The sequence below is a fragment of the Aspergillus nidulans genome, chromosome V (genome assembly GCF_000011425.1).
Source record: "Aspergillus nidulans FGSC A4 chromosome V".
NCBI lineage: Eukaryota > Fungi > Ascomycota > Eurotiomycetes > Eurotiales > Aspergillaceae > Aspergillus > Aspergillus nidulans.
Genome location: NC_066261.1, coordinates 84473 through 110945, shown reverse-complemented (window position 1 = coordinate 110945; position 26473 = coordinate 84473). Strand labels below are relative to the sequence as shown.

The window sequence follows — 26473 nt, the reverse complement described above, 5'->3', positions numbered from 1 at the left end:
GTACGCTGCGCCACTGCGCCAGAGTATAACTGATACATGGCTTAAGCGACCTTTTTGTTACCTTATGACTAATTCCTCGTCAATAGGGCTATGAAACGACACACTCGGCACCTCAGTGGGCCCAGTAGTAGTATTTGTTATGGCGATATGTCAATGTTTTGCTTGTCTTCCATGAGAACGCACCTGTATTGCTTACACCGCCAAGGAAGCAGGCGAAGTGCTTAGAGATAAAAGGAAATCTTCAATGTGCAACCAAGCAGATTGCGTAATAGGTTGTGAAATGACATTTTATTCAATTCGGATAGATGTGCGCCACCTGGGTCGCGATGTCCGCTCTTGAGGTTGTCGTACGAACAAGGCCAAGTTTGTAGCAAGTCTGCCTACAAATGTAATAGCTAACCATAAACATGATTAAAAGCCTTCTCCAAAGTTGCCAGTCTGACTAAACACAGCTTACACCCAGATATACCGATGAAGGAGTATCTAAAGAGGATACCGAAACGACTTATTCTCCCTATCGGTCAAGTCCTCCAACCCGTGTTCCTGCGTCGGCGGGCCATACTTGCTATTCCTCCTTTTATTCTGCGCCAACATGAGCGCTCTAAATACCTGGGCGAGAACAAAGCAGATGGCAAAGCAGATGACCGTGGCACGGAACCCTGGGTCGTAGCGGGGGGCATCGTTGCTGTTGTTTTCACGAAGCATGTTAGAGTCGCGCAGGAGCAAAAGGTATTTGGTTGCATGTGGTCAATAAAACCGGGACGACTTACGCATCAAAGGTGAGAGGCCCGACGATATTTCCTAGGGAGTAGCCCATGAACGTCGCCGCAGCCATGGTGGCTTTCTTTGTATGGCCGGCTACATTCGACGTTCCCATGGCGATACATTGCACCCAGGCTGAGGAGAAGAAGTTAATGAGGTAAAAGCCTATAATGCGGGCGGCACGCTGGGAGGAGGGTAGTTGCCATCTAAAGAAGTCAACAGTGAACATCGCCCCTGTATCTCTTCAAGGAAAGGAAAATATACATCAAACAGCTCCCAATAATAACCGGCACACAAGCACCACTCACGATATAAAGCCGCGAATTGGGCACCTTGCGTCCGATATACCCAGATCCCAGAACGCAGATAAAGGCCAAGGCACCGATAGGCATATTCAGTAGTAGAGATTGAAAGGTCGAAAACCCCATCCCGTTAAAGATGATCGAGCCGAATGTCGTTACTGCACCCCTTCCAATGCTCGAGAGAAGCGAGAGGACGAATACGAACCAAAATTGATATGATAGAAGCGCCTCGCGCACTTGGTACCATTTGAAATGCCGGTTCTCAGCACCGGCGTTGTTAGACCGGACGCGTTCAAGAACCATGATTCGTTCTTCCGCGCTGAATCCCTTGGCTATGTGAGGACTTCCGGGGAAGACGAACCAGAGGATGATGGACCAAAGGAGTGTGGCAAGTCCGGCAATCAAGTACATGTATTGCCAGGGGTGAAGGACGCCACCGGTGATGTGGCTGAGGCCGTAATTGATTAGTGGGGAGACAATGTTAGAGCCGCCGATGAACGAGTACCAGAGCGATGACCGGAAGACTTGTTCAGAGTGGGTGTACCACATGCCTGTGCAGAGCATGAAGGCTGGCGAGACGCCGCTCTCGATCAACCCTAGCATGAACCGGTTTACGAGCATCCCGGTGTAGTTTGTGCAGGCAGGGGTGGTGAGGACTACCACGGCCCAGAGAAAGCAGATTATAGGGCAGACTTTGCCGACGGTGAATTTCTGTGATAGCCAGGATATCTAGCAGATGTCAGAGCACAGACAAGTCCAGTTACAGGGGACGCTGACGCACAGGGTAGCAACCAGCGATATAGCCAAAGTAGAAGATCAATGAGACCCACGAGTACTTAAGTCCGTCTTCGATGCCGAGATCTGTTCTCAGTCCAAAGATTGCAGCCTGGCTGAGCAGGGCCTTGTCGTAGTATTGGAGTGCATAGGTGAAGCACATCTGTGGTCGTGAGCGTCGCCTATCAGGAGCACAATCAAGGGCGAGTGATCTTACAACAGGCATCAAATGCATATCAATCTTCCGAAGCAACTTTCGGTTCTTCTCATCGTCAAGGACAGGGGCGCGAGGCGACATTCCAGCACAGCTCTCCACAGAGCCATCCTTGACAGACATGTCAACGCATTCGGAATGCTCGGCAGTAACTTTAGGGTCGGACGACATAGTGACTCTGGCGCATCAGATCTCTGACGGGTTGCATCCCTCAGGGCTTTATAGTCAAATGTCCCCCACAAGACGTTGTGTAGGCGGAATAAGAATGTGGAGAAGGAGATCTATCCGTCTAGGGTCGAAGATGGCGGATTTCCGCTTTGGGAATCTCCGCACCCGCTTTGAGCTAGGCCGATGCCAACATAAAGGCTCTCAGTGCGCGTCTAGCCTGTAACCATGAACGAATAACTAAAATGCGGTTGTCAGCTGAGATCCGTCATGCTGTGCGCTCTCTCTCTAGGGCAGCCAACCAGCGCCGCTTGCAATGGTGTCGCAATTCCGTCCGGAACGTTCATACTCAGGGTGTCCAATCAGGCACTGTTGGATATTCAAACTATCGATCTAGCTTGTGGTCCTATGCGGTACTTGAAGCTGGCATGACAGGCCTTGGACTGATATCCTGGCCACTCGGACCACGGACGTCAGTCCAGAGTGAGGAGCAGCCGATCAAGTACGCCGACAGAACAACTATGCTCGAGGTAAGCAGGTTAACCCAGTACTCTGCAATAAGTGCTAATCACTTTCTTGAATTGCTGCTAGGGTGTTCAAGCTATAGCGGACGTTCTCGGGCCAGACGCAGTGACCATGGACGAAGACGACATTGATATGCATTCATACACAGAGGTTTCGACATCCCATTGCGCAACAAGACCAGTGGCGGTTGTGAGGCCCAAAAACACTGAGGAAGTCTCCAGCATTGCACGTATATGCTCAGAGTATAAGATCCCGATGAGTATGCCTCCGCGAGAGCGATTTTATAACAGGCAGGAATTGACAAGCACTGCAATGCATAGTTCCATTTGGCGGCGGATCCAGCGTCGAGGGCCATTTCACGGCTCCGTATTCCGGACTAAGTATCGATTTCTCCCAGATGAATCAGATAGTTGCCTTCCACGAGGACGAGTACGGCATCCTAGAGATGGATTGTACGCTTGCTGATACTTGATAGCATGGATGTGGTCGTCCAGCCGGGCGTAAACTGGATGGATCTCAATAGAGAGATCAAGGACAGTGGCCTATTCCTGCCTATGGATCCGAGTCCAACGGTAAGCTCGCTTACCTTTCATTGTGAGTATTACTCACATGGCTCCAGGCACTTATTGGAGGCATGGTTGCTACGAACTGCAGGTATCTTTTACCGCCAGAGCTAAAGGAAACCCAGATCAGAGCTGATACCATGTCCGTAGTGGAACCAACGCAGTCCGATACGGTACAATGAAGGACTGGGTAATCAACCTAACAGTGGTCCTGGCCGATGGCTCTATCATCAAAACTCGCCACCGAGCCCGGTATGTAGCCCAGATCCCTTGACTTTGTTCACCATGAACGGAACTGTTTATCTAATAAGCCCAGAAAATCATCCGCTGGCTACAACCTCACCGGCCTGTTCACCGGTTCAGAAGGTACATTGGGGATGATCACAGAGATAACACTCAAACTGGCACCAATTCCTGAGAAGCAGAGTGTTGCTGTAGCTACCTTCCAGTCTATTCGGGAGGCGGTAGCCTGCGCTTCAAAGATCATACGCCAGGGTATCCCCATTGCCGCCTTGGAACTTATGGACGAAGTACAAATGCAAGTTTTGAATCGGAATGGTGGTGCTGGTGGTAGAATGTGGCGGGAGGAGCCCACATTATTGTTGAAGTAGGTACATTTCTGCAATTCCCTCGTCACAGCGAACTCCTATAACTCACTTTGTATGATTAGATTTGCAGGCACCAGTCAATCTATAGACGCAGACATCGGACGAGTTCAGAGAATAATCCCGGAGGAAGGGGGGAAGAGCTTTGAATTTGCGCGGACGGAAGCAGAAAAAGGTAATCTCTGGGCTGCTCGCAAAGAAGCTGTTTGGGCGATGTTGGCGCAAAGACCCGAAGGTACGCAGCTATGGTCTACTGATGTTGCTGTGCCGTTGTCGAGGACGCCGGAGATTATTGGTAGGTGGCAAGTCCTTGCCTACCTCAGTGGTTCTATGCTGTACTAAGACCTGAGTTCCTGAGTTCAGATCTATCAAAGAAAGAGTGCGAGGGTCTTGGGCTATTCTCTAGTATTTTGGGACATGTCCGCGATGGGAACTTTCATCAAGCTGTCGTGTATGACCCTAGTAGCCCGACTCAGACCCAGATAGTGCAGGAATGTGTTAGGAAAATGGTGCATAAGGCGGTAGAGATGGAGGGGACGGTTTCGGTTTGTCCCCTCGAAGTACTATACTAGCGGATCACTAATTTAGCTGGCGTATCCCAGGGCGAACATGGAATTGGGCTAGGCAAGAAGGAGTGTCTGCTTGAAGAACTCGGCCTAGAAACAGTTGCTTTAATGCGGACGTTCAAACGAAGTCTAGATCCCAAGTGAGTTACTTGTACCAGGATCACAGGGGCTACAACTGATGATGTCTAGTTGTCTTATGAACCCGGGGAAAATATTTGAGCCTTGAGACGAACCACGCCTTTATTTACTTGGGGTCGTAGATCCGAGCGGTGGCCATATTGGAATGAGATTCCAGGGAGGATTCTTGGCTGGTGGCCTAATTCGTCCAGAATCGACCCATAGATTACACCAGGATTGCCTTAATCTCCTGGTGGGGTGGTAAGTAGCAGTAGAGGCTGCCTGAGAAGAGAGATGATACTATCAGATGAGCTGCAGGGTGGGCCTTAAGATTACCTTTACATGTGCATAGGGCACAAGATGCAACTGACCAAATGATTGGTTGTCTTGCGCCGTTTCGTAGAGCAGTCGGGCAAACTAGCGATAGATAGACCTGCCTGTAACCTAGTGATAATAATATACCATTTTAACCTAATACCTACCAGCTATATACAATGTGCCATACTTCTGCTAGAAATAGATGAACTGGGAAAATTCACCATCCTATATCCATATTCGACTTCTGAGCCTCAATAAGTCCTGAATGTGTCTCGAAAATCTCGCTGGCCTGGTTATCATGAGATATTCTGAGAGCATTTACTTATCCATTTCTCGGTCCAGAAAAGGTCACACTGGTCAGAGACCATGACCTGGTCTGTCCAGGTCGCGCATATATAGCTGGCCCGCCCGTGGCAGTCATTAAGATCAGTACGAAGGTCTGATAGCTTGCTTATGACAAATAAATCAAGTTTGAGACCTTAACGATTGATTAGAAGGTAGTTTCAAAGACCTTTTAATGGCTGAGAGTTCGTGGCCCAATACTGTCCTGCGATCTAGATTGTGTAAAACACTGAGATTTCCAGACGTTGTAATTTATACCGTTCATGGTATTGCGGATATGCCCCGCTAGCGCCATTACATGACGGTTTGCATAACCTAAAAAATAAACGACATTGGTTCAGCCTCACCTATCATAGAACCGAAGCCCTGATCTATTTCAATGCACTCCAAGAACCCGACTACCATGCTGCAACCATTTAGGGCAAGGCCCCACAGCAAAGCCCTTCCAGTGCGGCTGAGATGTCTGCTGCGTTGGCACAGGCGTCGCCGTTGAGGTTTCTGCGGGCATATAAGGGGTGTCAGCCCGCCCTGTGGCTTTTTGATCTGCACCCTGAATCCGTATACGTCACGATTTTGATATGGTTCGCATCGTTGAAATCATGGCAGACGAAGATACGCGCAACACCAGCATGCTGGAGCTGAACGAGACTGTAAAGCTGAACGAAGGCGAGAATGGAGAAACAAATGGCCCTGTACACCCACGGAAAGGAATGCCGGAGTGGAAATGGAAGGGCACCCTTGCGGTCATCTTGCTGCAGACTATTATTAGCGGTATGTGTGTCATTATCCTGCCCCCCTCAACCTTACTCATTTAACATGTGCTAGGGTACGATGTTAGCAATGTCGCGAATATCCAAGCTCGCCTGTATGAGACCTTTGGAAATATCGAGCTTCTGCCCTGGGTGGGTCTGTCGTACAGTTTGGCCAACTTTGCGCTTATCTCGCTGTCCCGCAAGATCTTGTTTGTTTGCAACATGCGCTGGGTATACATTGCTAGCGTGGTGATATTCATGGTCGGTGCTGCAGTGGGCGGAGCGGCGCCGAGCATCCAGGCTGTCATTGTTGGGCGAATCATCATGGGCATCGCCGGCGCCATCGTCTACCAAAGGTATCCGCTCATTTATCGTTCCTTACTGAGCGCGATCAATGCTGATATTTCCAGTAACATGACGTTTGTCTCAGTGTTCGCCACTCCGGCTGAGCAGCCCCAAATTTTTGGCCTGCTAGGCGCCATCTGGGCCGCCGGGCTGGTCGTTGGAGGGCCTATTGGGTCTGCTCTGGCGTCGAACCCAAACACTACCTGGCGATGGGCCTTCTACATGAACTTGCCCTGGGTCGGATTGAGTCTGGTCTTGACCATCGTGTGCTTCCCAAGCCAGTACTTTGGGCCCGACATCCCTGTTCTTCAACGCATCCGCAAGATAGACCCTGTCGGCGTCCTTCTAAACGCCGCCTCCACCGTGCTCTTTGCCGTAGCCTTGCAGTTCTCCGGCCCAATCTGGAGCTGGGATTCCGGTGCCACGATTGCAGTCTGGATCGTCTTTGGGGTCGTCACCATCGCCTGGATTGTCCAGCAATGTTTCTGCATTTTCACCACGCCCGAGGAGCGCTCGTTGCCCCTACACCTTCTCAAGCGCCTCGACCTAGTCCCACTGTTCGTGGCGTCCGGCTGCGCGGGCGCCTCCTACGCCGTCACGCTATACTACACGCCGCTCTTCTTCGCCTTCTCCCGCGGTCACGATGCCATGGAGCAGACAGTCCGTATTTTGCCATTCATTCTTGTCTTCATCATCACTGTCTTCCTTGTCGGAGGTACCGTCCTCCCCCGTCTGGGGCGCTACAATCTCATCTACTATGTCTCCGGCCTCACCATGACCGCTGGCGGAGCGGCACTGGCAGCCACAATGTCGGCATCCACTTCAGAGTCCCAGATCATGGGATTGGGGGCTCTGATCGGCGTCGGGCTAGGCTGTTCCTTCCAGCATGGCATTGGTATTTCTAATGTCATCAACCGCGACGGTAGCCCGCAGGACCGCGTTGACAGCGCGCTGCTATTCAACATGTCTCAGATGGGCTCGATTACGATAGTCCTCGTCATTGCCGGCGCAATCTTCCATAATGTCGGCTTCTCTTTGCTAGACAAGGCGATTGGCGATCGGGGATACTCGGAGAGCGATCTGCGCGAGGCACTGGCGGGTGTTTCCTCGGTGGTCTGGCAATCGAGGGATCCCGAGGTGGTCAGGCGCGGAATTGAAGCCGTTTCAACAGTTCTTGCAAGGGAGTTCTACTTGGTCGTGGCGTCGGGTGCGCTCTGCCTGGTGTGCGCGGCGGCGATGAAGTGGGAGAAGTTGGATTATGGCCGTAAGCCGTAAGGAAAGCATCAAAAATGGCTTGAAGCGGGGACAAGCATGCCGTTTCAATAAAGACCTTCGAAAATTTTCGTTTCATCTTTTTTGTTAAAGAGTGTAAATGGAATAATGAAAGTATTGCCGACTGCCAGCCTTAGGCTGTCGATTGAGAGACATTTAATGACGATGATGGACCAGCCGTAGGCGAACAGATGTGCCCCTCAAGCTACTTACGATTTGTTTTTCATATGTACATATTGGTTAAATCCAACAGCTGAAAGAGTCTTGGTGTTTCAAGCGGCCGTTACTCTTTCGTCCAAGCTTGTGACTGGAATATTAGCCGCGCTCAGCTGCTTACGGTGATGATATGCAGATGAAGGATCTAGCACAGAGCATCTAATTTGGAAAGAGTCGTTTCGTTGGAGCTGAAAGTTGATGGTATAGTTGCCTGCCATATCTTCCACATGGCAGTTGCTATACACGTGCCACGAATGGCCGGAAGGATCTCAGGTGTATGGACTATTTATTCTGTGCGGACGGCGCCAGCCGCAGTCCCAGAGTGCCTAGTCTTGATTCGGGAAACCATTAAACTTAACGTCGTTTATGTTCTAGCGACTGGAAATTTGACGACTGTAGCATCTGCGGCACGCCTTCCGTGGCTGGACATGTGTACTTGAAAGCCGTTTAGCTATTACTCTCTAGAGAGCCAATCTTCGGTGTGGCTTGGCCGATTTCTCTCCAAGTAGCCAGAGATGTGTCTAATCGTATAGAGGACCGACTCGGCCTCTGCCGTTCTTTCTGTCTCAGACTTGGACTATGGGCAGAACCACCTTGTGCATTCCACAATCCATTTCAGGCTAAGGCCTGAATGACGCCTTGCTGCATCTGAGCAACCCTCAGAATCCAAATTCTGGCTCCTCTAGAAGCTCGTCGAACCAAACATCAAACCGCGGCTCATTCATCTCCTTAGGTTCTACAAATGACCCGTTATCATAGATCTCGATTCCCTTTTGGATCATCAATGCTGCAGATCCGAAAAGAGCCAGGGTGTCTGTTTAATTGTACGTATGGCCCATGTCAGCCAGCATTCATGTATCTTGAGGGTCATCTAGGGCACCTGGGAAGGAATGACCATGTTTGAGGCTCCATACCTGCATTTTTCTCCGGACCCAATGTTTCTGGGTCAGTGCTGAGGTCTGTTACCATCTTCGCGATTCTCTTTGCGTTTTTCCAGCCTATTAAAGAGTTAGTAGAAGTATATAGGCAACTTCACAGCGGAGTTCCCGCTGGAGTCCCAGAACCCAACACCTACCATATCCATCTCGACCACCTACATCTACAGGTATGAACTTATCTGGTCCTGCTGCGCCGCGTGTATGCATCAACTGATTGGTTCGAGGAGCAATATTAGTAATGGCAGATACAATCTGCCGGCACACCGACACGTTTTCCCGGGGAAAAGAAGGTTATCGACAATTTACTCACCTCATGAAGAATTACTTTGTCAAACAAAGAAACAAGATCAATGGGCGTATAATAGCGATTTGTAATCCATTTATCGAGTAAGGTAGCAAGCTTGGCCCAAGTTACAGCGGATTTGTCTTTCCACCACGAGCTGAACGTCTTGTATTTTCTCTTCATGCCGTACTCGAGGAACCACGGGCAGAAAGTGATTTCGCAGTTTTCAGTCTCGTCATAGGGACACATAGTCCACGCAAGATTTGTTAAGCATTCGAGCAATTCGGAAATGTAATTTTCGGCGAGAAGTTCTTTGGTATGCGTGTTGAATAACCTGATGCCTTTTGTCCTGCTAAGTTGTTTCTTTATGCGTCGCGAGTCGCAGTAAAACCTCTGGCATGCCAATGAAGTCAGGTAAATGTATCTTTTTCAAATCACAAAGGGGGTATATAGTATGGGAGAGCTTACCACGTCGTAAAAATCCAGTACGGGCTTCGTCAAGGCAGTGTTGCGGTCTTTGATTCCAACTCTTGTTTTGAAAAAGACGCCTAGACAGGGAGATAATGATAGTCAGCTTTTCAATGCAACCTGAGTATCCTGCGTAGCCGCCGGTAGAAATTGCACCTTGGATTTTTCGTCTCTGTTTCTCGACATGCACCGTGGAGTGATTGCCAAACAGATTTTCCAGAAGCCTTCTCATCTCATTACTGGGGTTCACCAGCTGCTGTTCTCCCGTGTTCATCATCTCTATGGCGCTCTCGATGCCTTCTACTATCAGGTTTTGGTGGTCTTGGGTGCGTAGAAAAAAAAAATTGTCAGCGAGGATCGAAGCTGGATGAGAAGGATTCCGGCCATCTTACCTTTGGAACATGATTCCGGATCGATCCAGTAGGCCTGGGACACTGAGATAGCGGAGAAGCCTGTCAGGGCTGCAAAAACCCAATTGACAATCCGCATAGTGACGGTAGAGGGGGAGGGATTGATTATCCGGTTTGGGAGCACTTGGTCGCTGCGTTTCTGGTCGGGCAGCGTGCCACTTTTAAACAACAGGGACAAGTCCTCTTTTCGCGCTTTGGGAGTATTCCCTCAAAGAAGTAGCCATTTCTTCAGGACCTATGCACCGCCGGTCGATCCTAACAGCCCTGTACGGCGTGCCAACAGTCAGCGGCACTGTCAGGCTGCCGGCGTGCGGCCCCACTCCGCCGCTAGGTGAACGGCTGACGGATCGGTGATGGATGAGGTTGCCCTATTCTAATATTGAGCTTGGTGCTAAGAACCAGTAAGAAGTGCAGGAATCTCTCCACAGGCCAGCAGCTCTCCGATAAGGGGTTAGACGTTATTATATTGTCCGGCAGGGCGTTCTGCAGGGTTGCATTTATCCTCAGGGACATTTCCACACACATTGATGATTTGTCGAATGAAGTCTGCTTGGTCGAATGCTCTTTCCTCTTCTACAGATTATGATTGACCATCCGTGCTTCTGAACCCCTTCAGCCGCGAAAATTTCTATTCTTCTTTGCCACCTCATGGTGCTCTGCCTTGGCAGATGGACTAGTACGGCACGGTGGCGCCACATAGGAGCCCTCACAGCGCCTGAACAGCGACAGTAGTGACCACCTGTTCACATGGCTTGACGGATGATATAAATCCCGTCTTGGGACTAAAGCCTGCCAGTTGTGTCCTGCTTTTCCTCGATTCCTGCAGAGTTCCGAGGCCCTCGGGATGCATTGGCTACGGTCTATACACGCCGTTGTTGGCATTTGTCTGGCTGCCGCCTGCGTGAATGCTAAGGCCGCTGTGGTCGCGTCAAAAACTATAGAGCTGTTTCCAGAAGTGACACTCGAAGAACGGGCTCCCACTATTACAAGCCGGCCAGACCCTCCAGTAGTTGACTTTGGTGATGCAGAGACATACAGACCGCGTATCGGCGTCGACACCAACTATCTGACATGGGAGGAATCGAGTACTAAAGTGAGTAGACTCCAGAATTCCCGAATATGGGGTTGAAGCTCACGCGAGGTACCGACTCGCAGTGGATCGGTGTGTGGACAGAATACCTCACCCAAGGGCCCTCGACGACGGAGTATATAAAGATGCACACAGCTACGGCGACGGAGGACGGCCAGCGTCCTGGTGATGTTGCTATCTTGGTACCCCCGGTGGTTGCTACAGCTCTTGCCAACACCGTTACAAAGTCAATGGAAGCATGTAAACTCCCAATTGTGAAACGCAGGGTCAGGACAGGTGGCATGTACCCTTCAAGCCCCTTCTCTCTTATACATAATCTTATACAGTAGGTGGCTAACTGTGTCAGAACTGGTCTGCCTCCTCGAAGAAGGGTTTGGACATGTCGAAAAAGGCGCTTTGGAGGTCATCCCGGATTCCGCCTGGGCACTGCCAGAGATCCCCATCAACGACATCCTTCCACTTGATACGTACGGACAAGAGACGTTGTCCCTAATGCTGCAAGTGCTCAAGACCCAGGCACGACGGAACATGCTGAAGATGCTTTACGTGTCGTCGATCATCTCGCTATCAGTCAGCGGTGTCGAGGCGATCAAGCACGAATGGTTCCACCGATTCAACATCCCCGCCAATGGAATTCCCAAGCCCAAAGAAGAGGAAGATGGGCTGACCTGCGATAAGAACGCGCCTCGCGATGAGTTCTCCCTGACGTGCACGGATCATAACTGCAATGGACCGAATGAGTGTTCTGATCCCATAGCTTGCGATACCTCGAACGACCGCTGCACTACTGGGCATGACAAGGGCTGTCTCTGTCTGCATGAGTCTTTCGATATTATCGCAGAATACATTCCATTAGAGTTCTTTGAAGTGCAGGATGAGATAATCGAGGGACTGCTTAATTCCTCCGCCGGCGTCCCTTCCAAACCCTTCCCTACTTTGAGGTTGTTGCCTCTCGGCGACTCAATCACGAAGGGATCTGGCAGCAGTGACGACAACGGATACCGCAGGAGGCTGCACGACTTACTGCTCAATGATGCAGACACTGGAGGGGACAACGATGACGACAGGGTATCCAAAGTGGACTTCATTGGCACGTTCCGTAATGGCAACTTCGAGGACCGCGACCACCAGGGTCTCTCTGGGAAGCGAATCTCGGACATCGCCGCTGCGTCAGATCGTGTTGTCAAGGCGCGACCAAACGTCATCCTCGTCCACGTAGGCACGAACGATCTGGATAAACCTGTTGAACCCGTCGAGACTGCGCCGGACCGCCTCCGGGCATTGCTTGACGGACTCAGGGAAGCCTGTCCGGATGCAGCGATTCTCGTCTCGGAGGTCATGCTCAACACCCATACAGACGTGCAGGCTAAGATCAACGTCTTCAACCAAGCGCTAAACGGTATTGTTACGGAGAAGCAGAACGCCGGCGAACATATCGCGGTGGTCCCCATGGGCAATTTGCTCACCTCTGAGGACCTGGCGGCGAATGACTATAAACACCCGGGCAATCAGGGGTACAAGAAGATGGCAGGCGCCTGGTTCAATGCTATTGATGAGGCGAACTCGCGCAGCTGGATCAAAAACCCTGTAGAGCCCGAAGTGACCTCCGGCGTCGGCCTAGGTGGCACAGGCAGCAGCCGGAATATCTGTGATGGAAACAACTGGGAGCGAGTCGGGACGGTGACGCCCCCCTTGCTAAAAGTCTGGAATGAGCAAGGCATTTTTGCTTATGATGGCCGACTACCGACAGCCAAATGGGTACAGTGGGCAGATATCAATGGTAAGGATCCTTGAGCAACCCGGGACTTCTGTTAGTGCTGTCTTCGATCTCTAACGATTGTAACAGGGGACGGCCGGGACGACTACCTTGCTATCCAAAAAGACGGCGCAGTGCATGCGGCTCTCTTTGACGAAAACGGTCAGCTCGCGCGTGTCGTGAGGAATTTCGCCGCTGGTGTCAACGGATTCTCGGGAGACAAGGTGCATTTCGCAGACATTGACGGAGACGGGTACGCGGACTATGTGCTCCAAGCTATCAACGGCTCCGCGACAGTGTCAATCAACACACATAATGTTGGTTCCAAGACCGGCGAACGCAATTTCGAGGCCCCCCGTTTGATTGCAGGTGGCGTCGATGACGTACCGGGGAGCAAGATCCGCTACGCGGATCTTAACGGTGATGGTCGTGCTGATTATCTGATACTGTATGATGGCGGCGCGGTCAAGGCATATATTAACAACGGAGACTATCGATTCCACGAATACGGCACTGTGGCCACGGGCGTTTCGGGCGCACCGGGTAGCAGGGTTGTCCTTACGGATGTGGATGGCGATGGTTATGCGGACTATGTCATTTTGGCTGTTGAACGGGAGCTTCCTAGCGCTGGGTGCATGGCGGATTCGGACTGCAGCGGTGAATGCGACGTAAGTATCTTCTCTCTTCTTTTTATACTGTCAATAATGGCCTAGGAATGCGGGCGATGATCGCTAACCTATTACCCTAGTCTGAAGAGGACTACTTTTGCCAGAATGAGTAAGTTTGGGTATCATCCTCCTGCCTAAGTACTTCGAAATTGACACAAAATCCAGTGGAAAGTGCAAATGCGAAAAGAAGCCAGAAAAGGAATGTTCAAAGACTGCAGACTGCTTAGGTAAATGTAGCAATGTGAGTAGCCTACCCACCCCCATCTTTGCCAGGCGGCTGGAGGCCGGGCAAGGAAGCTAATGAGAGAATCATCAGGATTATAATGGCTTCGTCTGTCAAAATGGGTATGTATAATCTGTATTCGTCATCCTCTATGCCGTGCTAAGCCGGGAAATAGAGCTTGCCAGTGCTTCTTCCCTGAGGCCGACGTCGCTCTAGGCCATACGACCTGCAATGAAGATAGACAATGTTCATCCGAATGCCGGGTAAATCTGCGATCAACATTTAGAGTCTTCTTAACTAGGCCTGGCTAATCATTCATCCTCTGTAGGAGAACATGGGATTCTATTGCAAGGAGTGAGCGGCATCTGTTGCAGTCTAATATCTTCTCGTGCCAAATCTGACGGAGCTCTTAGGGACTTCGAGGAGTGCCACTGTCTTGTTGCCTACGTGGATGGAAGAGCTACAGAGTATGAATGTGACCCCAAGGATGACTGGGAGGTCTGTGATTCTCACTGCCCGGTATGTAATTCTCGAAGCTCCGCAGATTAGTGTCTGACATGACAACCAAGGGTGCCATCGGTTTCTGCATGTTCTCCCAACGAGAAGATCTCACACAGTAAGACCAAAATCTGTCCAAGGAGCCACACTGTACGTCTTCTAACATTTGCCAGTCGTGTCTGCCACTGCCTCGACAACGTAGAGTCGTTGAAGCGAAGAGATTTGTCCGTACTAAGTGCCAACATCACAATGGACCGTTCAGCACCTTCTGGTCAGATGCAAAACCAAAAAAGAGCCGACGGAGCAGAATCAGCCAATCCCATCACCTTCATGCGCAACACGCATAAGCTGGCCACCGATGGCAGTGGTGGTAACTGGGCTGAGCGGACGCTGCTCTCCACCGGCGTCCAGAATCCCGAAGGGTCTGTTCACTTTGCCAAGTTCATTCACGACAAGATTCCCGACTACGTCGTCGTGGCGAATCCGGACACAGACCCTGCTTTTGGCGTCTGGTCTGGCACTGGAATGTATGACAAGGCTGGCGCTATCCGGTTTGCCGATCTCGACGGCGATGGGCGCGACGATTATATCCGTGTTAGCATTAACGGAGCGGTCGATGCCTGGCTAAATAAAGGAGTTAATAGCCTAGTTCGCCTCCCTGGACTTGCTCCTGGTCTTAAAGGAGTCACCCCGGAGAAAGTTCAGTTTGCAGATGTTAATGGTATGTATCACCCCCTTCTCCGCCCCTCCTCTTTTTCTCTTCCACAATTTCTGTGTGTGTTAGATGCGTATATGTACCGAGTGACTGACTGAGTTCTTTCAGGCGATGGCAAGGCAGACTACCTGGTGGTTTGGGAGGGAGGCGCCGTCGAGGCGTACCTCAACACAGGACAGCTCGCACCCAGCGGGAAAGGAGATGGTCGGAACTGGAGAGAGAAGATGGTCATTGCGCCGGGCATTAACGGCGTCCTCGGTGATAAAATTCGGTTTGCAGACATTGACGGTACGTACTGTGAACAGACCAGATCCATACTGTGCTACAGAATGGGAGCCGGAATGCCATTCTCAGCTGACAACACGATATAGGAGACGGCAGAGCAGATTTGCTGGTGTTGTATGATGGTGGCGGCATCGATGGATACCTGAACACAGGCGTTCTAAATCAAGACTCTTCTAAGAGAAGCTGGCAGAAGCTATCTGGGCCTTTTGCGGCCGGAGTCAACGGAGTCCCAGGAAGCAAGGTCCGCCTTGCTGATATTGACGGTATGAAGCCACCCAGATACCTTTTCAACCAAGAAGGTATTACATTCACAACAAAACCGCTTCTAACACTGTATGTTCACAGGTGACGGCCTAGCAGACTACCTCGTCCTTTACGACGGAGGAGCCGTCCACGCCTATCGCAACACCGGCAACGTCGCAGACGACCCTAACTCGCGGAACTTTGACGACTGGGGCGTCATAGCAGAGGGTGTCAGTGGGATCTCCGGCAAGAATGTCTATTTTGCGGATCTCAGCGGCGATGGCAAAGCAGACTATGTCGCTATCAATGAAGACGGATCGATTGAACTTTTAGCCAACAAGTGTGGCGCCTAGTGAGATTTATGTTAGAGTTGTTCTTGCCATCGATCAAAATCAAGTTGGTGCTTTTAGTCTGAATAATAGATATAGCCGAAGATATTGAACCGCTTATAGGCCCTAACATGTACTAAATAGTTTAACATGAGAAGATTCGCTTGCCACTGCTTATGGCACGGTTATTGCGTATACTTGCCAAGCTACACATTTTCCTCGCTAAATCTGTTTTAAGTATTGAGTCGTGGTTTCCTTTCAAATAGCCCCATGGAAATAGAGCTGAGAGATGTTCAGGGGCTGTAAATTGGGAACGGTCGCCAGAAAATGAGCGGATGAATAATTGCAAAGCTTGAGTTCCACTGAGAATAATAATTCGTCTCGCGGCAATAACGATGTGGATTGGGAGGATCATTCCACTATCGTCTCCGGTAGGGATGTGCCCTAGATGTAGAGCATGACATGCTTATAGACATATCTTGACACACCTCACCATGCCGCACAATTGATTGGTACACTTTCTGAAGTATGAAAACGGATATCAGGCTTTCCATCACAATATCATGATTGTAATGGCTCTGGTATGCTTTTGTTGGGACAAACTGAAGTTCGCTGCCCCGTTGTTGTCTATCCCACGTTCACACCTTCGTTCTTGTTACTCAGCCGCGTTTCCAGATTCTCCCGGTCGTGCTTTATTCAGAAAATTGTTTTTGGACTAGCTGCGTTATGTTAGGACCTTGACTGCCCTGATTAATCTGGTAGCAGGTGAAAACATGAGTGTAGGCCATTGTCCAGCCACTGTAATGATACCGCCAGCTGGAGCAGCGCTTCTTGTACAATTGCGCTACTTACATACAAAGATCGATATACGTTAATTGCTTTTTTTTTCGCTGGAGGGAGAACCAACAAGGTCACCGCCAAACGGACATTGTTCATTGGTGCTTCCTTCAACGTCATGTACAGGCCGGTCTGTTCTGCAATAAATGGGTGTGGTAACGAGTGGCTTTTATTAGCCACCACGCAATATGAAGCAGGCGTACCCCTACTTCGCCATCCTTACTATGCTCATACGGCATACCTGTCGGTCATTCGTGCCTGGCTCTTTCCCACGAGTTGTCCATGATAAATGTGTTGGCTGCGAGCTGCTGCCCTATTGACGGTGAATAGACCTACTATAAGCTAATTTCGATCTATATGGAATGGAACACAATAATAAAATCATGAATGCACTCAGGTACCATTGGCCGAGATAAAAACATGGTGTATCATTCCAGCCACTAGGCCTTAGCTGCTTGCCAACGAATATACACCGAACTAGTGGGACCTAAACGGGACTTAAAGCAAACTTTCTGCATTCAGCGACAGACGTCTTCTTGGCATCGTCTCTTATACAGCGGCATGTCAGAAGCTTTGGCGATATATGATACCCCGTAATGCACACTAGTGTAAAAGTAAATTCCGCTTTTCTAATCTAGCTAGTACGAAGCTATTCGAAGCTCAGAACTTTGCAACGTAATCTTCTAACGCTGAGCCGACCAGACCTGGTCAAGGGAAAGATATTTGGGTATCTTTTGATCGATCTCGCGTTTGATTGTAGCAAGCGTTCGCGAGTACAGAATATGAGGATGCTGCTGATGACCCATTGTAAATATACATTCAACGGACTATGGCTCACAAAGTCTGACCCAGATATCCGGCCTTAATTTATTTGCCCATCGCTTCCTAGTAAACCATGCTGTATAGCTTTAACGTCAGCCCAAGGCGTTTACGCGTTGTTCACGCCCGCAGAGTAGCTTGATTCATCCTAATTTGGAAGCGGTTGATAGTAAGCGCATTCTATGGGACGCTTAAAACCGCTATAACTCTTGTGCTACCCCTGTCTCTAAATTTAAGCACCAATCTTCCCGTCCCCGCAGTTCGAGGGAACTGAAACACGGCGTTACTTTTGTCGGCGGCTCAGCGCCCAGGAGCAGAATATACGTTGTGCCTAGGCTCACGATATCCGATTATAATCTTCGAAAGAAAAGGTTTGAATTTGTGCACGTATCTGAATAAGATGCCGCGGCAAAGAGTTTCTTCCTCTAGAAAGCTGAGTCCACAAGAACAGCACGCGCTCATCCGAAAATATGGCATATCAATCGACGGGCCCCTACAGCGGCAAGGCTGACCATAACAGTACGCGCCCCTATTCGGCCTTGTGCGCGATATAGAAAAGGTTCAATACGACGATTACGTTGTCAAAGACTGCGCGGGGAACGATGCGAGAATATCCTCCTCTCGAATATGTGCAACCGAGTCGTGAAGATTGTTAATCAACCGCGTGCTCTTCGCGCTTCTCTGGAGAACGAGGAAGCGTGGAGGCTACAAACAGAGCATTTGATTCTTGACGGATATCAAAAAGATCTGAAATGCTATGTGGATACCTAGTTCCATTCGTTCTCTTAAAAGTATACTGAATGTATACTGATGGTTGAGAATAGTCATATCTGCGCGGACTGGTGCTGGATGTCTGATTTTCAGGCGCATCCAAGCTGTCTAGCGGCTGCATCTCGCTTGCAGACGGCAAGCAACATAGAAAGCTCTGTCAATGCCACGAGACTGTTAGGGCAAAGGTGTTGGTAAGTTAAACACGGAGTGGGAGGAGGCGGCTAACGTTCGGCACCCTAATGGCAGGCTGAACTACCCTCTCAGAACACGTTCGTCACCAGAGGAAGCTGCAAAGTCATCGACAGGTCAATGGTCGAAATCCAGAAAAAGATGCTGGCTCATCATAAACCTGACCGTGTTATCGGGCTAAAAAGAGCTGTTGAGTTAGAACACCTCCTCACTGCTAACCCTAGCGTCCCGGGAACGGTGATGGAGGACGGTATGGAAATGCAGGTATACTTCCGGTTTCTAGTCCTTGGGGCAAATCCGAGAAAAACAGCGTGGGGTTCGAGTCAATTGAGCGACAGACTGTTTTTCCAATCCGCGCCATGCTCGGTCTGCAACAGAGTCTGGAAGCATCCAGCAATGTGCAGTTCGACCCATTTTTTGGTTCCTGGCAAATCGTGGAAATGAATGGAGAGTGTACGCCTGCGTCCCTGACCGCGGTCAAACTGTAAGTTGGCCCCATTTGCTGTCCCAACATGAAAGCTCACAGCTCTCACGCAGCGAGTTATCGATCTCCGGCACGGGTCCATTCTTAGGCATGATTCGGCACTACAACTCCTCTTGGCGACAGATTTGTTATGTGACTGGGCAAGGGACATATTACAGGAGCGAATTGTAAGCTGCCTACGAGAACAGGCTGGACCGGACATTCCGGGGCTGCAGGCCCAGACCAGTATAGCTATCCTATCAGGGATATCAAGTCCTTCACCGATTGAACCCGCCGAAATCTCGCTGGTCCCTCCTTGGGGGACTTCTGAACATAACAGTGGCTGGCAATCCGTACAATCAGTCTCTACGGTCCCTGATGTAGTCGTCAAGTCCGAGATTAAAGATGTGAGTATGGACGGGGTGCCTGAAGAAAGATTAACCCCAGAAGCTTCCAGCGTGAGCCAGCCGGCACAACCTATTCCGGTACCATCGGTGGACCCAGAATACGGGATATCTTACCGGAGTACTACCCTGAACACATAGCTATCAGGTCTCATAGAGATGTGCAACTTCGGTTTCGTTTACTCTCTCTCCCCGAGTCCGCTCACGACCTCGCTCTCATAATGGCGGCAATGGACGGAGAGGCCAAGATACATCTGACAGCCCGCAAGAAGTTGGAATTATTCAATCCACTTTATCTTTTGATTGTGGACTCACAATATCTAGACAGGATTGGCGCCGCCTGGGGAAGCCCCAACACCCGTCCCTCACCAAGCGACGGTCCCTTGCTCTATGCTTGCCTGCATTGGGGGGCGACCAACGACATGTTGACTGGGTGCTGACGAAAGAATTAGCGTGCATAACGGCGTCACCGGTTGCCATTGCAGCCTTCGCAAATATTATTGATTACCCCACTGCAACAAGAAATCTGCTTCTAAGCGCCTCGATGACATCGACCGAACGTGCGCCGCGCCTGATCCACTGGCTCCGCCACCTTCCGCTGCTTGAACGAGTTCAAGCAGCGTCCAGGAGTCAGTTCCTGTATTTGAAGGCGTTTTACGGTCGTATAACAGCGGATGACTGGATCGAGAATCGCGAGAAAGCGGCATTTACTTCTCGTCTCTGGGAATGCCGAGACTCGCAACCACGGACTTTCCTCAGATGCCTCAAAAATACCTACTCAATTGCAGGAGCAAAACCACACTTTGGTGATCCTGAGCATGATAACAAAATCTTGCGGGTGCTTCGAGTTCCGAGAATTGCCAAACAGTGAGAATTTGCTCTTCTACGGAACCCAGTGGAGGCTAAGAAGCCGCCATTTTGTGTATTCGAGTTTAACAATCGATATGATGCCGAACCTAATCCTCCCACAATTTGCAGGGCTGTTCGTTCATACATAGAAGAGGGGCCCGGATGCTTTTATGGAAGAAACCTGCCACTCACAGCGCTGGATAAGTATTTGGCTGCGTTATCAGACGTTTTGGAGAAGTGGGATTGATCTTTAAATGGTCGAGTAATGAGGAGACCATGATTCGTGCGGCTTCAAACAAATAGGATCATGGGGCTTCTTTATAGAAAGATTATTCCATAATTTTCTAAGTCCCTACATCTCTCCCATCTTGCGATTGTGGAATGACTCTACTAACAAGGTTAATTCTAGTTGGCAAATATAGGTTCCTCATCTATCATGAACTACATTCTCGATTTATGCCTTCTATATACATGTCCTTTAATTTAGACTTTGTATGTCTAACTTTTCATTGCTGAGAGGTGCTAGAAAGACTAATTTATATATCATATATATTAAGCCTTGGTAGTTTCTTATCTCAAGCACGCCCCACAATCTAATCGCGAAATTGATAAAATATGCTTGGGAGATACTTGATCAGGTACAGGGAAGTTTAATAGGAGCTGCAATGTTAGTAACGATAACACTGAAATAAACAGCCGGGAAGCTGTATAGTGCGAATATATAGGAGTTGGTGCATACTCTGGCAAGCATCTCAGTGCCTTGCTTGGCTTGGTGCGCGCCAAAACCGATTAAGTCACATCAGACCATTGATACCTGTATTCGTATGCTCATTGCCGGTAATGGTTGGAAGGAGAAATCCTGTGATGCAACCTGATACTCATGGGGCATGTGGCAGGACCCAGACTTTGACCAGCCCACGAGTACTGTAGGGGTTTGGGGTCCAGAACAGAGAGCAACTACTAGTTTAGCTCAATGAAGAGTCTCATCACAACAGAATAATTGACTGAGTTATCATAGCTACGTTCCTAAGATAGAGATAAAGAATCGGTGTGCCCTTTGAAACCATCAAGATAGGCCTCGGATAATAAATATTGCGTCTACGATGTGAGGGGTCGACCCAACCCGTGATCGGTAGGTACGGGTCCTGACCCTCGACCTGACCCGAGGGTTCGGGTTTTGACCTTGGACCCGTCACGGCTTTTGTATTAGTCTAGCAGGAACCAGAAACAGGAAAATGCCAAAGCCCACTATCTCGGCGCGGGTTTCGGGTCGGGGTGCTGACCCTAAACCTGTCACGGATTTTGGCTTGGTCTACGTGTTATAGATCCTGCCCGTCTTGGATAGAGAAATTGGGAGCCTCAGCCAACGACCAAGGGAGCTCCAGAAAAAGCAATCGAGATCCAAGCTTGCTACTGAATTAGAACTACCCTCCTATGCGCCCCACTCTCGCTTCGCTTCGAACAATATTCCCCCTTCCCCTCTTTTTCCCATCAAGAGACCCTTCTTATGCGCAAAACACACCTACCTTAGACTAAGGTAGTTTCTCCCCAACATTGACCTCGTCATGGACCTGTCGCCAGGCTAAATCATATATGCCCGCAGATGCATTTCAAGACACGGATGATCCGGCCTGGGGTTTCCCAAGGATTAGCCTTGCATTACTTTGACCATTCTTTCCCCTACGTTGGCTTTACATGGCAATGGTAGCCTTTCTTGTTAATAGGCTGATCTATACTGATGAAGTAGAGCTTTAACAAGAGGCTTCTAGCGATGTGGTCCTTACGTTATCAGGAAAGTATAAAATGTACTCTATCATATGTGAAACAGGATTGCGCGGCTCGGCATCTTGCGCAACTTGGCGTCATGGTGCCCTGCCCCGCTTATCCTAGGCCTCAGCAAATAGGATACGCCGGACTGCGGAATTAACTTGAGCCTTGTACGGGATGAAACCGCGATTTCGCCGTTACTGATTGCCCAGCTAGCTGAGATTTCCTGAGCTCCTGCTTCGATCCAACCTGAATTCAGGGCTACGTCCTGTCTCCGTCTATGCATCTGTTTAATGGCCTGACTTTGTATCCTGCCTGTTGTATGTAATCCGTTATATCGTTCTAAGAATATTTCCTGACCCTGCACTTTCACATTATGATCTGCACAGGTGCTCTGATAATCTGTGTGGTACCTGTGCAAAAACCCTAAGTGCCAAGAACTTTCACCACAAGGAGAAATTTCGGGATTTCTCTTATGGTGATAACTCCTAGATACCTTTGTAAACTGGACATTGCAGTAATCCTAGTCAAGATTTGGAAGAAATAGCGGCGTACGGTTTTCTGGGATTATAGAGCTGTTTTGTATGAGTTACAAGGACATCACGCTGGAGTAACCTGACGACTATGGGAGCTACGGATGGGCATGTCTCTTTCGTATGCCCTAGGACTTTACGTATTCCGCTGCACGTGTCGGTATGGATAGGTTACTTGATGGGGACTATCCGCAGGAAAGCGAATGGAAATGCTCTGAGACGTTGGGTCTCTATGGGCGAAAACGCTCTAGAACTCTAAATTAGACTGTTTCAGACTGGCACATCGTAGTAGTCTCTTTCTTCCGGACTGTGTACTGCGTACCGAGCAGTCAATGATAGTGTAAGATAATGTGCCAATCAAGCATGTGACCTCTAACATCTTCTATCAGCAGCTCTAAGCGTTGAAAACCCTTTCTAACCCTGTTAGAAATCCCTCATTTTGTGGAGGCAAGCTAGACATGTTTCAAGATTATCAAGTGACCTTATCCATCCATGAACTTCGGGTGGATCTCATTCCTCTTAGCTAAGCGGTGATCTAGGACACTACCAAGGCAGTTCAGGAGAAATGCTCCATTCTAACGCATATCTTGCATGTCGGTGAAGGCCTCTTTCATGGTATAGTAAAACCAGGGTGCTTGAATCCGGGTAGATTTGGTCGTTATTGCCAGGGGTACAGCACCAGTGGCTAGCGTGCCTGGACTGGACTATACCTACAGAATGCAAAAGCAAAACAATTTGCCAATCTTCTGTAGGATCTGTTTGCCACAGAAGTTCTGCTCATAGCAGGTACGGCACATCTGAATTATGGAGCCGTTGTGTTTGACAGGGTTGCTGCCTTCTGACGAATATATTCTGAAACAGCCGGCGAAAATCCTGAGGTGTGTCAACTGAACATAAGGAAACTTTCAGAGCTGTATCTGTCAGGGATAAACTATCAGGTCACTTTGAGGTGAAATATAAGATTGACATCCATCGTCCGGTCAATAGCCTTCTTTTTGATTGTTTCTTTCTATCGCGCATACTCTCGTTTAGATTACGTCCTTGTTACTACATATTCAATCATTACCATTGGCAGACCTTCCCTACCAGTACATCAAAATGCGTTTCTTCCAGGCCGTTGTTGCTCTTCCTCTGATTGCGGGTGTTGTTGGCAGCCCTCTGAATACCCGCGCTACCCTTGAAAACTGCAATGACGAGGGGGTGCAAGCAATTAACAACGCACTCGCCCAGGCTGCAGAGATGGCCATTTCAGGAGCCAGCCTCATCCGCAGCGGATCTGGCTACTCATACAGCCTCTTCCAGAGCTTCTTCAAGACCAATGACGCGCAGGCTCGCAACCGTGTTGCGGATGTCTTGGAGAAGATCGCCACAGAGGCCACGAACGGGAACCAAGGCGTTGTAACCTACTACTGCACTCCGGAGGGCATCGAATGCGTTAACAGCCACTCTTTTACCATGACCGCCTACGGTGACACGGACGGAACCTACGGAAGGGTCCGAACTTGCCCTGCATACTTTACCGATTTCCCTGCGTGGTCAAACATTTGTAGTGTCCTGGATCAAGCAACTTCTAGCTTGCATGAGCTGGCGCATACCAAAGGCATCTTCGGCCCCGAGACGTATGGCTATGACGCAGTGCATGGTTTGAGCTCTGCTTCCGCTCTTGAGAACGCTGAGAGCTATGCCTTCTTCTCCAAGTGTAAGTTTTTCTATTATTCTCAGGTAAAGGATGCATTACTAACATTTTTCCCTAGCGGCTTTCCTCAACTGCAGTATCACCTACTAAGAAGTTCCTTTAAGAAGTGAAAGAGTGGCTAGAGAGCTTATTATTGGTATTAAGCAGCTGACGGGTTTGCAGTCAAGGTTGCATCCGATTATTGTTGGCGGCCGCTGTCGTTCATTTCGGCGCAAGGTGGCATATCATTGTGATGTATACTTATAAGACTCTTGACTCAGGGCTTGACAAAACCCGCAGGTCGGTTGAAAGTCAGGACCTGTACCCGAAGCCTGCTAACCCGTGCAGGGTTTTGGGTGATCATAGGTTAACTGTCAAATACTTATTTCGCATAAAAATTCTCCTAGTTAGTTTATATTCTCTGCATAAAATACCAATTTATCTACTTGTTTGGCATATACGCCATGTATGTACTGTTGGATAGCCTGCAAGTTACCCAATAAACCTGTATTTATTGAAGGTCCCGACCTATAAACAACCTGCGAGTTTAGGGGGTGTACTCGAATCTGGACTATCATAGGGTTGACCCTGTGACAGGTTACCAGTTACCAGCGGGAGGTGTCAAGTTTCACTCCTGAATCTCAAACAGAAGTTGCAGCTTGGTCATATACATGTATCCGCTAAACTTAAGGACCTAGTGATTGGCTTAGATTATAGACCTCGGCTCGACCTCCTTTTGCTAGCAACACATCACTGTAGCAGCCAATAAATATATATGGTTGGCCGCCCATTCATCAAGATCTTTGTACATATCTGCGGCTGTTTCTTGTTAACGGGCCAGGACTATAAGAATTGTGGCAAGCTAGGGTTCCTAATTAGAGACTCTGTACTCAAGGTTCGACTGAGTTTAACAACGCCCTCATGACTTGCATAGGGACTGATTACTACCGCAAAATTAGGCACTAACTTGTATATCTTATCAAAGAGCAGCGTGTCGCAAGCAGGTATAAAGCTATCATATCAGGAAGAGAAAGATTTCATTCAGGGATTTCTTAGAGATTGTAACCTACTCAGAATATAATATTCAAAGCCCATATTAGAGTTAAGTACCACACACATAAGCTACAAGTACTTGAGTTATTGGGATAGCTCCAAATACTCTAGGCCCATCGTTGAGCGGCTCGCTTGTAGAATACAATATAACTTAGAGAATTGCTGCAGCTCAGTAAACTGTATGGCTTGACGCATATACAATGACGCTCACTACTCATATATACAGAGCTCGTAAAGTGCGTTATAAAGAATTTCATAATGAATTGGAATGTTCCGTGTGTTGTCGACGGTAGAGGACGGACGACGCGGAGATGAGCGACCAAGATGTTATTTTGGTGAATATCTAACCAAAGGGCGGCTGAAAATCGAAGGAAAATGTGCAAGAGTCGATACAGAAACTGATAGATCTAGAGCTATAGGAGCTGCACCCTGGACTACGGAACCAGGACAGATGGACCTCATTAGCGATGCGAGTTCTTGAGCTTCGAACGATTTGCTCGAATCGTCAACGCTATCAATCGCAAATTTAATAATAGCGACATCTCTATCCTACTGAATTCTTTCACAAGAATGGCTTTTGAGTAGTATTATATTACAAGGTGAAATTGGAATAATGTGAATCTTATGTAGCCTGGTGAGAATGAAGTATTTTCCTACAGTTGTGCGGTTCTGTCCGATTCTGCTAGATTATAACCAAACATATAGAGAAGTAGGATCTCAGAGGGATGACATATGGGCCTTGTTGGTGCCTTGTTATAGCATGGATAGATCTAGTCAAGAATGAAGAAATAAGCTTGGAGACATAAGACTTCGTTCTTACATTATATTCAAGGATCAAATAAGCAGACAATTTAGCTTACCAATATCTAGTAGTAACAAGTCTGGGTAACTGCCTCTTGTGCAAATCTTTAGGAGAGGTTGAGTCTATCCAGCAAGAAATGGAAGCCCTAGCATGAGCCAACCACATTATCATGTTCATGGTCTCAAAGGCAATACTGAGGGCATATATCGAACTGCCCGGCCAAGTCATTGTCCAGCCTCCGGGGTTTTCCGGCATCAGCCGAACTTTTGCTTGCTCACACCTCCTCGTATGCTCTTCTGAGAAATTTCTCAGAAAGTACCAAATAAACCGCGTAGAAGCACACCAAATTAGAGAGGTTTTGGAGGCCGCTAGCCCGCCGCTATTGGAATAGCCATGCAAAGAAAAGGTAAACGGATGGAAGTGAGAGGGACAAACTCAATATGTTATACTGAAGATTGATTAGCTTCACAATATAGAGGCCCGAAAAATCCTTAGTGTTCATAGTCCATCTTCAAAGTCCTCGCATCGCTAGCTTGATCGTCGGATCAGTCGATGACTCTCAATAGT

The 26473-nt window shown here is 49.0% G+C and overlaps 7 protein-coding genes across 7 annotated transcripts, besides 1 other annotated feature; 5 read left to right on the top strand and 2 right to left on the bottom strand.

Moving 5' to 3' along the window:
* Nucleotides 1-26473: part of a sequence feature (contig 1.150 1..109819(1)) that runs on past both edges of the window.
* Nucleotides 484-2223, bottom strand: ANIA_08318 (putative MFS transporter; the record flags this gene model as incomplete). The annotated part of the gene is made up of 4 exons (XM_676495.1): nt 484-685; nt 771-946; nt 1071-1793; nt 1846-2223. The coding sequence occupies 4 exons, from the start codon at nt 2221-2223 to the stop codon at nt 484-486; spliced, it is 1479 nt and encodes a 492-aa protein (XP_681587.1).
* ANIA_08317 (putative D-lactate dehydrogenase (cytochrome)) lies at nt 2463-5107 on the top strand (the record flags this gene model as incomplete). Its single annotated transcript, XM_676494.1, has 12 exons — nt 2463-2747; nt 2809-3001; nt 3063-3171; nt 3218-3314; nt 3362-3396; nt 3456-3557; nt 3622-3912; nt 3976-4205; nt 4274-4455; nt 4513-4616; nt 4829-4854; nt 5079-5107. The coding sequence occupies 12 exons, from the start codon at nt 2463-2465 to the stop codon at nt 5105-5107; spliced, it is 1683 nt and encodes a 560-aa protein (XP_681586.1).
* Nucleotides 5853-7625, top strand: ANIA_08316 (uncharacterized protein; the record flags this gene model as incomplete). The annotated part of the gene is made up of 2 exons (XM_676493.1): nt 5853-6024; nt 6079-7625. The coding sequence occupies 2 exons, from the start codon at nt 5853-5855 to the stop codon at nt 7623-7625; spliced, it is 1719 nt and encodes a 572-aa protein (XP_681585.1).
* Nucleotides 8498-10016, bottom strand: ANIA_08315 (uncharacterized protein; the record flags this gene model as incomplete). Its single annotated transcript, XM_676492.1, has 7 exons — nt 8498-8652; nt 8753-8836; nt 8914-8986; nt 9087-9452; nt 9528-9607; nt 9648-9830; nt 9920-10016. 7 exons carry the CDS (start codon nt 10014-10016, stop codon nt 8498-8500), a joined length of 1038 nt encoding a protein of 345 aa, XP_681584.1.
* Nucleotides 10782-15768, top strand: ANIA_08314 (uncharacterized protein; the record flags this gene model as incomplete). The annotated part of the gene is made up of 13 exons (XM_676491.1): nt 10782-11030; nt 11093-11352; nt 11603-12807; nt 12874-13451; nt 13532-13560; nt 13617-13678; nt 13725-13796; nt 14003-14193; nt 14244-14290; nt 14346-14893; nt 14996-15175; nt 15259-15435; nt 15518-15768. The coding sequence occupies 13 exons, from the start codon at nt 10782-10784 to the stop codon at nt 15766-15768; spliced, it is 3849 nt and encodes a 1282-aa protein (XP_681583.1).
* ANIA_08313 (uncharacterized protein) lies at nt 17871-20098 on the top strand (the record flags this gene model as incomplete). The annotated part of the gene is made up of 6 exons (XM_676490.1): nt 17871-17919; nt 18265-18362; nt 18436-18610; nt 18738-18844; nt 19033-19230; nt 19556-20098. 6 exons carry the CDS (start codon nt 17871-17873, stop codon nt 20096-20098), a joined length of 1170 nt encoding a protein of 389 aa, XP_681582.1.
* On the top strand, nt 23475-24162 carry ANIA_08312 (putative metalloproteinase; the record flags this gene model as incomplete). Its single annotated transcript, XM_676489.1, has 2 exons — nt 23475-24075; nt 24131-24162. The coding sequence occupies 2 exons, from the start codon at nt 23475-23477 to the stop codon at nt 24160-24162; spliced, it is 633 nt and encodes a 210-aa protein (XP_681581.1).